This window comes from Hyperoodon ampullatus, assembly GCF_949752795.1.
Source record: "Hyperoodon ampullatus genome assembly, chromosome: 1".
Classification (NCBI taxonomy): Eukaryota; Metazoa; Chordata; class Mammalia; order Artiodactyla; family Ziphiidae; genus Hyperoodon; species Hyperoodon ampullatus.
The window spans coordinates 58,241,582-58,254,659 of NC_136914.1; the positions used below are offsets into that span (position 1 = coordinate 58,241,582).

Consider the following 13,078-nt stretch of genomic DNA (forward strand, 5'->3'; position numbering starts at 1 on the left):
GTGCCTTGTGTTAAAGTCTAGTATTAAGGAAATAACGATCTAAGGTCTAAAGTCACATTATTATCAATATTCATTCTGGAAAGAAAGAAATGGATCAAAAGCAACTAAATATTACATAAAGAAATATACTATGCAAAGATATATAAAGTTATAACTTTACAAGTAACTTGTAAAAAAACGGATCTCACAAAATACAATATTGACCCACTTTAGAAAATGTGAATCTCTATCAAAACTTATAAAAATAAAGACTTTCAAAATGCTAGTATTTAAAATATTAAGTAAAACTTCATTAATTTCCACTGTACCAATATGCTAAAATTCACCTTATGATATACTCAAGTTTACAGTCTTTTCACTGATGAAAAAGGATTTAATTTCACTAGTAATTTTTTAAGATTTCTTGAGGTTTATTTATTTACGTATTTGTGTATTTATTTATCTATTTTGGCCGTGCCACATGGCATGCAGGATCTTAGTCATCCGCCCACCCCACCCCCTAAGGAGTGGAAGCGCCGAGTCTTAACCACTGGACCGCCAGAGAAGTCCCGAGGTATATTTAATCTACTGAAAATAACAATGGTGCTCTACTTAGAAACAATTCACTGACAGCCATCTGGAGTTGGCATGAATATACAAAACTGCATGGCTTTAACATGCTACATAACCTGTATTTGTCATGAATTACAAATTTCATACCGCTGGCTAATCCAAATTACTGAAGTTTTACTGTATTAAATGGACCACTTACATATCTGAAGCAGGCGTTAACCATATAGTTTGGTAGTTTTTTTTATTATGCTTTGACTGTGACTCCAGGGTTAACATTAGACACCAAAGGCTGAAATACTCTAAGTGTGTAAGTTTTAGATGCTGGGTTTCTTCTTTTATTTTGGGCTGCATGCTGGTCGGGACTGAACTGTCATCCATCTGTTGTTCAACCGCTCTAAAGATAAAGCTCCAAGTCAGAGATGCATATGAAACATTTCACTGGCTGGTTATGAAATGAGGTATTTCTAAAATAAATACACACATATGATAATCATCATAACTTATAACCACAGCCCCTAATTTTCTTTTAAAGTCATTTCAACATTTCATAAGCCAAATGGCTTTTTACAAAACAAAATGCACTAGAAACTCAATACTGCATTATTTTGCCTTGAATGACTGTTCCCCTAACAAGTGCTGAATTTTCGTTATAGTCCAGTCTTCGTTCCTATATGTAGCAAGTTTCGGCTTTTTGTAGGACTGCATTTCTCAAAATCACAATATTTGTACATCCAGCTCTGTGCCATTAAGAAAGTCAACATAAAAACATGGAGAACCATGTGGACTATCAATTTGGCTTAATATTAATTTTGAATTTTTATATAGAAACAAATACATTATAGGATAGCATACAAAACATGGAGAGTAAAACTTAAGAGTTCAAAAATATGTGCTTGTATTATAGGCCCAGATTTCCCATGGTTCATGGTCTCTGCCATTAAGATCTTTTGATACAATACACTTGACCCTTGAATAACATGGGACTGAACTCTATGGGTCCACTTATACATGGACTTTTTTCAATAGTAAATACTACAGTACTAAATGATCTGAGGTTGGCTAAATACAGGAATGTGGAGGAACCTCGTATATGGAGGGCCATCTATAAGTTATACTAAAATTTTCAACTGCAGCAGGAAGGGTTGCCATCCCCAACCCCAGTGTTGTTCAAGGGTCAACTGTACTTTTAAAACCCCTTTATGTGAATTTTCAGGCTGATTTAGAACTTTGGTTCTGATTTGATCTTGTTTCCTAGTCTGAATTTACATCTAACTACCTTCTTGTTTCCTCCAAAACTCTCACTGGCTATGAAGGTGTAAATACATATGATTGCTCACAAGACAGCTAATAAACTTCCCATATGTAGAAAAATAGACATATATAAATAAGACAAGTCTACTGAATTATATCAAAGTGTCTGGAAGAACAAATTTCCCTATTTTGAACTACAAAAGGTTTGAAATTAAAACATCAACTAAGGGGCTTCCCTGGTGGCACAGTGGTTGAGAGTCCGCCTGCTGATGCTGGGGACATGGGTTCGTGCCCCGGTCTGGGAAGATCCCACATGCTGCGGAGCGGCTGGGCCCGTGAGCCATGACTGCTGAGCCTGCACGTCCGGAGCCTGTGCTCCACAGCAGGAGAGGCCACAGCAGTGAGAGGCCTGCGTACCGCAAAAAAAAAAAAAAAAAAAAAAAAAAACACATCAACTAAGAAAGGGAAGATTTCTTGAAATATCATTTAAGAAAAGCTGTGTTCACAATGCCTATACTACATCTTTCTTAAATAGGTTCCATAAGTTCTACAATTATTTCATTTCCTCAGGAACTATATGCAGCAAGATTAAAATATTCACTTTTGGAAAAAGTTTTAAAAGCATTCTATCTCTCCAAGGAAATAGACTTATTATATAATATGAACTAGCTGTGCTTGTTTCCCTTTGTTTTAAATAACCAAAATGAAACCATCAATGCCAGACCAGCCAACAATGTAAAATCATTCTGAGTTGAATACTTACTTAACTGGAATTAATACTTTTGGAAGACAGTGTGTTTACCTGCTATAAAGAGCACAGTTGCCCATCTGTGAACAATATTTACAGGTTTGCTGTTCCTCAATTATTTGTGGCAAAGGAGCAAGCTTTGTCTTCTCCCCTCCAGTAGCAGATTTGTTAATACGATGAAACAAAGAGAATGCCATCTGGTTTCTTAGCCTTAATAATTCTATGAGGGAAAAAACGATGGGTGTTTTTTAAGAATTAAGTAAAGTTTATTATACATCTTTTCCATTATATATAACTTTCAGATTCAAAAACATAAAAAAGGAAACAACGTTCATATTTCCCACTATACTAAAATAACCACTGATAACATTTTGGTATATTTCCTTCAATTTTTGTTCACTTGATAAGTTCTTTGAATAACCATGAATCTCATAAGGAGTAAATATTGTGAAGCTGGTGTTTTATTGGCTGAATACTACGGACAAATACAGCTATCTAGAGTGTCTTGAATGTAAGACAGCAAGTTTAAAATAAAGTTTTATATAGTAATATATTTTTATTTTTTATTTTTTATTTTTTTTGCAGTATGCAGGCCTCTCACTGTTGTGGCCTCTCCCGTTGCGGAGCACAGGCTCCGGACACGCAGGCTCAGTGGCCATGGCTCACGGGCCCAGCCGCCCCGCGGCATGTGGGATCTTCCCGGACCGGGGCACGAACCCGTGTCCCCTGCATCGGCAGGCAGACTCTCAACCACTGCACCACCAGGGAAGCCCTATAGTAACATATTTTTAATTTATTTTTTTAATGTATAGTTGATTTACAATGTTGTGTTAATTTCCACTGTACAGCAAAATGATTCAGTTATACATATATATACATTCTTTTTCATATTCTTTTCCATTATGGTTTACCACAGGATACTGAATATAGTTCCCTGTGCCATACAGTAGGGCCTTATTGTTTATCCATTCTATATATAATACTTTGCATCTGCTAATCCCAAACTAAATGTCCATTGACAGATGACTACATAAAGAAGATGTGGGGCTTCCCTGGTGGTGCAGTGATTAAGAATCCGCCTGCCAATACACGGGACACCCTGGTCCAGGAAGATCCCACATGCTGCGGAGCAACTAAGCCCGTGCGCCACAACTACTGAGCCTGCACTCTAGAGCCCACAAGCAACAACTACTGAGCCTGTGTGCCACAACTACTGAAGCCCACGTGCCTAGAGCCCATGCTCCACAACAAGAGAAGCCACTGCAATGAGAAGCCCGTGCACCACAATAAAGAGTAGCCCCCGCTCGCCGCAACTAGAGAAAGCCTGCACACAGCAATGAAGATCCAACACAGCCGAAAATAAAATAAATAAAAGATGTGATACACACACACACACACACACACACACACCCATTGAATACTATTCAGCCGTAAAAAAAGAATGAAATAATGCCATTTGCAGCAACATGGATGGACCTAGAAATTATCATACTAAGTGAAGTGAGTCAGACAAAGACAAATACCATATGATATCACTTATTATGGAATCTAAAATATGACCTAAATGAACTTATATAGTAAAAAGGTTAATAGTATTTTCAACTATACAGTATATTGTTCAATTTTTTTTTTTTTTTTTTTTTGGCCACACCGCACGGCTTGCAGGATCCCAGTTCCCTGATAAGGGACTGAACCCAGGCCCTCAGCAGTGCAAGCAGGGAGTTCTAACCACTAGATTACCAGGGAGCTCCCTAAAATTCTTTTTTTTATTTTTTATTTTTTTTTATTTTATTTTTTTGCGTTATGTGGGCCTCTCACTGTTGTGGCCTCTCCCGTTGCGGAGCACAGGCTCCGGACGCACAGGCCCAGCGGCCATGGCTCACGGGCCCAGCCGCTCCGTGGCATGTGGGATCTTCCCAGACCGGGGCACGAACCCGTGTCCCCTGCATCGGCAGGCGGACTCTCAACCACTGCGCCACCAGGGAAGCCCTAAAATTCTTTTTTTTTAAAAAAGCACCACAACTTACCAATTACAACCTGTTTTAGGCCTAGCAATGGCAGTGAGTGATTGTCAGGTATAAATGTGTGTCACCAAAAATTGAAGGAAAAAACCAACCAACAAAACCCAGAGAAGTAAAATTGAGAGAAAACAGCTCAACCTCTTTTATCGAGATGGTTGGCAGGTACAGGATACATCTGGCCGGTCTTCAGGTAGAGGAGCAGGCCAGCCTCTGGATCAGCTCTCCTCTCTTGGCTTAGCAGTGTGTACAGAACAAGCTGTGAAAACATGGTATATTTCATCAAATAAAACTTTAACTTTCTATATTTACATACATGTTTTGCAATCAATACATATTATAATTTTAAAATCAAAAGGTGAATCAAGTTATTTCCATTTTGAAAATAACATGATCCAAATTTAGTAAAGGTAATACAATAAATTCAAAGTCAAATATTCAATTTCCACAAAACATAGTATATGCTTCTCAGTTTTACACAGACAAAAAAGAAATATTTAGAATTTTTTTTAGATGGTAAATAATCTCCAATAAGTTAAAGAGGGAAATTAATCAAGCTATGTTTTACATTTTGAAGTTGTCTTCAGACACTATTTTCCCTGTTTAAAATAAGTGGATTAAACACTAAAATGCATATTATTTATGTCATAGTTACTGTGACAACTAAATGAGACTAACTCCACTAACAGTTTACTGTTTTTTTTTTCCAGAACAGGAGGGAGCATTAAGTGCTTTAAGTTTATGTGGCGCTCTTCAGAGAAACCATCTAAGACAAGTTAGAAATAGCTCCTTTAGTTCATGGAAACACCTTAGCAGCAACATTTGAGCCTATGTAGAAGCATGTTTTGGGATGTCTTCTTATAACCACTCCATTTGTGTTGCCTGATACAGCATAAGTAACCAAATAAAACTTTTAAAAATTAAAATGAACTCATAAATGACAGGGTGGAGCCTTGGGGCTGTGGACCAAGGAAGTCAACCCAAACTAATGGTCCATCTAAGTTAAGTTTTTCCCTTCAGGGGAACTGAGACAGAAGGAAGAGGATTCTGCTTCTGGGACTTATTAAAAGGAAAAAATATCTGAAATGAAATTCCCTTCATATTATGATAAAAGGAAGCCGGACTGAAATTTTACAACACTGTTATAATCCAACTATATCACAAGTGAAATAGGTTTCTGTGAGCTGGTTTAGAGATCACAGCTCCATATAATATTTTTCCTTTAGAAAATGTGTTTCAGGGGGACTTCCCTGGTGGTCCACTGGTTAAGACTCCAGACTCCCAATGCAAGGGGCACAGTTTGATCCCTGATCAGGGAACAGAGATCCTACATGCCGTGCAGCACGGCCAAAACAAAAAAAAAAAACAAGAAAATGTTTCTAATGCCACATTACTGACTTAGAAATGAATTTTTAGAACACAATCCATTTATAAAATAAAGATCTTCCTTAACTAAAGTTAGTTTATAACATAAGCTTTTTCTGTATTACCAAAGTGAGAAGTCAAATCTCCTAAAAGGTATATGTATACATATAGCTGATTCACTTTGTTATACAGCAGAAACTAACGTAACAATGTAAAGCAATTATACTCCAATAAAGATGTTAAAAATATATATATATACATAACAAAAAAGGAAGTGATTTAAAACGTTTTATGAAAAATTATACCTGGATTTAATATTCTTTTGCTTATGCACTAGTAATTATATTCATTAAAATTTTAATTTGAAGAAAAAAAAAATTTCCTAAAAGGGGAAATCTATGTCTTTCCTCATCCACAATATCTATCTATCTACCTACCTATCTATCTATCTATGTATATGTCTCAATGAATTACTATAATTATTCTTTCAATGTCTCCTTGTTTCTTGCACAATGAATATGCAATATGCACTCCAATATATTTGTTTGAGCCTTGTCCAAATCATTTTTCCTGTTTTTAAATATGATAAACACCACTGTACTCTTAAAAGTTCTTCTTGCAGCTTCTCTTCTTGCAAAGATAAAAGTTCCAACTGAACAAAATTAAATACAGTAATATTCTTTGCCTTGAAGGCACTACAATTTAGAGCAGTGGCCTTAGAAGAAAGGTCTTTAAATCTAGACCACTTTAGATGCTGAAATGCTTCTGTATTTCTCTTCCTTTTAGCATTCAGAAGTGATTTCAAACAAACTTGTCCTTAAAAACACAAGTAAAAATTTTCAGCCTCATGTACACAAAACACATTTTTTTCAAATCTTTGACTTCAAAAATAGCTTTTCTTGGGCTTCCCTGGTGGTGCAGAGGTTAAGAATCCACCTGCCAATGCAGGGGACATGGGTTCGAGCCCTGGTCCGGGAAGATCCCACACGCTGCAGAGCAACTAAGCCCGGGCGCTACAACTACTGAGCCTGCACTCTAGGGCCCGCGAGGCACAGATACTGAGTCCCTGCCACAACTACTGAAGCCTGTGCGCCTAGAGCCCGTGCTCCACAACAAGAGGAGCCACCTCAATGAGAAGCCCGTCGACACAACCAGAGAAAGCCCGCGCGCATCAACGAAGACCCAACACAGCCAAAAATAAAAAAATAAAATAAAATAATAAAATAAAATAAAAATAGCTTTTCTTCTATCTAGATATGATTTTCCTTTCTCAAGAAGGCTTTAATCTAGCCAAGTCTTTGTTCATAATTTCAGCCCTTTCTGTTTTACCAAAGTGAAAAATTCAAGTCTTCTGATAGGGGAAGCCTAATTTTTCCTCTACCTCCAGTATCTGTAAAACCCAATGATAGGTGAAACAACAAGGTTATCCTATTTTTCATTCCCAAATGGAAAAGCTTTTGTGAGAAACTTTGGTGCTTGGTACACAATTAAGAACAGCAAGAAAGATTTAATAAGGGAAGATCTTGTTAATCCCTGATTATACAATTCAGTACTTTGAATCTGAACCTATTTTACATAAAATCTGCTGAAATAAAATGTGAAATTCCATGGGCAAAAGGAAATTTAAGTTATATTACAAATGCTAGGTTATTTGTTATATTATTTGTTCCTTTAATACTTATTATACCATAAAAATACAATAATGTTACTACTTTTAGTTTTATCTTTGCTTATTTAAAAGTGTCTAGGGGACTTCCCTCGTGGTCTAGTGGTTGAGACTCCACGCTTCCACTGCAGGGGGCTCGGGTTCGATCCCTGGTGGGGGAACTAAGATCCCACGTGCCACGGGTGCAGCCAAAATAAAATAAAATAAATTTAAAAAAATAATAAAAGTGTCTAGAACATACCATAGACTGCCAATGTGGATGCTGGCAGAGGGAATGGAAATAATTAGAAAAAATAGAACTTTATGTTAGTTACTTTGATTTGTTAACTCACTACAATTAATATAAATTTCAGGTCATTTTGAAGGACAACAGAAGACATATTTACCAATGAGAAGACGATTAAGAAAACTTGAATTTAACTTAACGGTACGATACAGTTCTATATTTCATTTTAAATAAAAATCAATATATTGGGACTTCCCTGGTGGTCCAGTGGGTAAGACTCCGCGCTCCCAACAAAGGAGGCCCAGGTTCAATCCCTGGTCGGGGAACTAGATGCCACATATATGCCACAACTAGGAAGCCCTTATGCCGCAACTAAACATGCTGCAACGAAGATCCCACCTGCCGCAACTAAGACCCGGTGCAGCCAAAATAAATAAATAAATATATTTTTTAAAAAAGAACAATGGGACCTTTTAAAAAAAAATCAACATAATTGGATTAAAGGTCAGAAGTAAAAGAATAAATTTACACTGCTGTTTCCTAAAGAGTATCCTATGTAGATGTTACATGAAAACAGTAGCTCTGTGGTAAATTAGGTTTAGGAAATGCTGGATTAAATTAAAAATCACCCGAATTGAATCAAAATATATAAAGCGACTACTTTTCAAACATATTAAAAAATTTAAATATATTACACACTCATAATTTTCTTATTAATATTTATACCTGACTACGGTGTTCAATAGAATTTGATTCTTTGCCAGTTTTAAGTTCCAGTGGCATTATCTTATATTTCGTTTTACGTCCTCGATGTATCTTCACGCCAACTGTAACATCTATTTTGCCCTTCAATCCAAACCTAGGAGACCAAATGCTTTCTTCAATATCCAGTGAGTTTATAACTTCGATATTACATGTTGAATTACCATTACTACCATCACTTGGCCTAAAAAACAAAACACAAAAATATTTAATTAGAAATATTTAACGAAAATATTTAATTGAATTGAATTAGAACACTTAGCTCATTTCTTATATGCTGGCATTGACTCTCTACTGCACGCACGGAATGTGGGGATGGGAAAGAGTCTACAGACATTTATGGCAGTAATTCTCAAAGTATGCTTCCTGGATGAGTAGCATCAGCACCACCCAGGGAATTTGTCATAAATGCAAATTCTCAGGCCCCATTCCAGACCAACAGGTGAGGCCCAGAATTTGTTTAACAAACTCTCAAAGTGATTCTGATGCACAGTCAAGTTTGAATCCTAGCAGTTCTAACTCATAATTTATTTATTTATTATTAATTTTTATTGGAGTATCGTTGCTTTACAATGCTGTGTTAGCCTCCACTGCACAACAAAATGAATCAGCCATATACATACAGATAGATATTCCCTCCCTTTTGGACTTCCTTCCCATTTAGGCTACCACAGTGCATTAGGTGGAGTTCCCTGTGCTATACAGTATGTTCCCATCAGTTGTCTATTTTATACATAGTATGAATACTGTGTATGTGTTAATCCCAGTCTCCCAATTCCTCCCACCCCACCCCTTTCCCCCTTGGTGTCCATACATTTGTTCTCTACGTCTGTGTCTCTATTTCTGCTTTGCATATAAGATCATCTGTACCATTTTTCTAGATTCCACATATATGCGTTACTATACGATATTTGTTTTTCTCTGACTTACTTCACTCTGTATGACACTCTCTAGGTCCATCCACGTCTCTACAAATGACCCAATTTCATTCCTTTTTGTGGCTGCTAACTCATATAATTTAAATTTTCTTAATATTTATCGTCTGTCCCTTTCAGTTCATTCCCACAATAATCTTCCTAACTCAGGCCTTTATTTCCTCAAGTCTATCTATATTACTGCAAAAGTCTCACTCCTTGGACTGCTGGAGCCACTATGACAGTCTGAATTTCTGATGTACAATTATTACACAGATTAACATATAATGGCTTGCACGTGGTTGCACCCTCGGTAACAAGGGATGTGTTTCTCCATGTAACACCATATTAACCTGAGTAAGAACGAGCTGTCTCTCCCCACTATCTATGCTGTGTGGGCCCTGATCACCCAGCGCTTCATCCCTACCCCCAACCCCACGACAACCCTCAGAGAAGCTCAGGTGCTCCTGCACTTACTCATTATATCCTTTACTTAATCATTAAATGAATCCAGCTCTGCCACTATCAATATTTAACACTAAGTACTCAACATTGTTGTTTTATATTACAAAAGAGGTTCTGATTTTAGTATCTTACCTGTTAAATAAGCCAAGAGCACAGGAAGGAGGAAAAAAGGAATTTATGAATGTCAAAGGAATTAGAAGAGATGAAAATAACTTTTAAAGCCTCTTGCGCTTCTCTTATCTAAGATTTACTCATTTTCAAAGCAGTAAATTATTCTGCAGAAGAAAGGTCAGATAGGAACAGTCTTTCATTTATTAATCCTATTTTATACTCAAAGCCATATAAAATACTAAATGTAATGTAAATCTTAAATGAAAAGGATAAATTTTCTAGTAATAAAACATTTTATATCATATAATAATCAAGATTCAAAAAGTATAAGAATTCTGGCTGTCAGAATACATGATTTAGTTGACTTGTTTTGCTAATTTCATGTTATTTAGATCAGCAGCTATTTCTTAACAAATGAGAATATTTTCTAAGAGGAAGAATGCTATCTTTTGTAATTTTTTAAAAACTTTTTCAGGATGCTTCAAATATAATCTCCAGGAATATATGTATACTTCTGCAATCTTTGAAGAGGACAATAGAGGAATTCAGGGAAGCCACAACTTATCAGAAATTTCTTAAATATTAATCTGTTTTCTCTGATGGATGTTATCTGATCATGACATGTATTTAAATATACTTATATGAAATAAAGCAAACTTTATTAGATATGTCACATGTATACTTAGAAGATAGGTAATGAAACTTTTAACATTACTATTAAAATTCTTTCCCCTAGAAAAAGAAGTAATGTGGTTTTAGACTTAGATCTGTAGAACAAATGACAGGTACTTCAATTTAACTTCTATGCTTTTCATCAACATAATGCTATAAAACTCCTTTGAGGGCTTCCCTGGTGGCGCAGTGGTTGGGAGTCCGCCTGCCGATGCAGGAGACGCGGGTTCGTGCCCCAGTCTGGGAGGATCCCACATGCCGCGGTGCGGCTGGGCCCGTGGGCCATGGCCGCTGGGCCTGCGCATCCGGAGCCTGTGCTCTGCTGCAGGAGAGGCCACAACAGTGAGAGGCCTGCGTACCGCAAAAAAAAAAAACAACTCCTTTGAGAGTCACCTGATAGAGAATATAAGAGGTCATGAAGATTAAGAAAATACACATTTACTACTTATGGGTGAGAAAGGTTCTGTCTTGAAATGGCTTTTAAAGGTCTCATTCTCTGCTCTAAAGTCTAAAGTTTTGTTGTTTCTTTTAAAGACTAGCTATAGACTGCTGGGGAAATTATGCAAAGTAAAGTACAGAGAAGCGCCTCCTTCACAGACAGACACATAAAACCCCATCAGAAATAACTGAAACAAAGAAGAGTCTTACACCAAGCTACAGAGATGAGAACACCAAGCTGGGAATCAAGAAATTCCTTGTTCTAGACTCTGCTCTACCACTGGTTTTTCACATAAAACCTGGACAAGTCACACCACCTCACTGGACCTCAATTTCCTTACTGGAAATCTAAGACTGAAATCTCAAAAATCCCCTTCATGTCAAAGATGTTTCTGAATCCCAAACTTTCGTAGGCTTCCATGATAACTTCTTCCAAGCTACCAAGTCCCTTGCTGGTCCACTCCAAGCCTCCTTCGATGGATTCCACTCTCTCCCTCTGTCCTTATACAAGGTAACCTCCCAGGGTTCTATGCCTCTTCTGCTGCCCTCAGCAGATTGATGTTCTCTCTCAGCAATCCCCTCCACTTCTACGTTTTCAACTACCACCAATACACTGAGTTCCTGGAGGGTTTTAGTCTCCCTGTAACACCTAGAACAATCCTGGGCACAGATGCAGCATGTAATACATGTTTGCTGAATAGGTAAGTCCATAAGTCTGTGAGAATATGGCAGCTTATTAACTCTGCAAAAACAATAAGTAAGTTTTAGCCAAAAGAAAAAAACATGCAAACAAAATGCTAAAACAACAGTGAAAGAAAAGCTAGTATCTAAAACAACCATAAGGAATTCCCTGGCGGTCCAGTGGTAAGGACTTGGCGCATTCATTGCTGTGGCCCCGAGTTCAATCCCTGGTCGGGGAACTAAGATCCCACAAGCCATGGGCAAGACAAAAAAAAAAAAAAGATAAAACAACCACAGAAATGGATATCCACCACAATTTTAAATCTCAAGCAAATTTAAATGACTCCAAAAGAAATAATAAGGGAGGAAAGAAAGGTAGGGAGGGAAGGTAAACAAGGATAAAGAAATAATTAGGGGGACTTCCCTGGTGGCGCAGTGGTTAGAATCCGCTTGCCAATGCAGGGGACACGGGTTCGAGCCCTGGTCCGGGAGGATCCCACATGCTGTGGAGCAACTAAGCCTGTGCGCCACAACTACTGAGCCTGAGCTCTAGAGCCCACAAGCCACAACTTCTGAGCTCACGTGCCACAACTACTGTAACCTGCGTGCCTAGAGCCCGTGCTCTGCAACAAAAGAAGCCATGACAATGAGAAGCCCGTGCACCGCAATGAAGAGTAGCCCCCGCTCACTGCAACTAGAGAAAGCCTGTGCTCAAGAACAAAGACCTAACACAGCCAAAAACAAATAAATAAATTAATTTAAAATATATATATATATAAAGAATATTGCTAAGCAAAATGTTAAAAAAAAAAAGAAAGAAAGAATTAGGAACAATGGAAAACAAAATTAAGTTTGTTATTTTTACAGAAAATCAAGAGACCAGAATGACAAAAATACTACAAAACAAAGCAAGGAACCAGGAAAAGAATGACTGCTCAATAAACAGCAGATTATCACAGTGACAACTAATGCACCAAAATCCACCCCCTATACCAGACATACCAATCTGCTCCAAAGAAATAACAAAGAACAAAGCATTTATAAATTTATTTAAAAAAACACTATGAGAAACTTTAACCAATTTACTCTAGCATTTTTTTTAGGGTAAGGACTTGGTGGTAAATTTATGACCACAACAGAAGTAAAGAATATGATAAATAAACCCAATTCTAACAGCAAGATAAGCTTTGGGTTTTTTTTAACCACTAA

At 37.2% G+C, this 13,078-nt stretch overlaps 1 protein-coding gene across 1 annotated transcript in view; it reads right to left on the bottom strand.

Annotated features, from left to right (window-relative positions):
- Positions 1–13,078, bottom strand: part of DNA2 (DNA replication helicase/nuclease 2) — a gene marked incomplete at its 3' end in the record, with an annotated part of 54,410 nt that overhangs the window by 24,375 nt on the left and 16,957 nt on the right. The window contains exons 6-9 of the mRNA XM_079701885.1: positions 8,553–8,772; positions 4,711–4,828; positions 2,606–2,771; positions 752–946 (exon numbers count right to left, since the gene is read on the bottom strand). Of these exons, the coding sequence (XP_079558011.1) occupies positions 752–946; positions 2,606–2,771; positions 4,711–4,828; positions 8,553–8,772 (699 nt within the window). The remainder of the gene's footprint in view (positions 1–751; positions 947–2,605; positions 2,772–4,710; positions 4,829–8,552; positions 8,773–13,078) is intronic.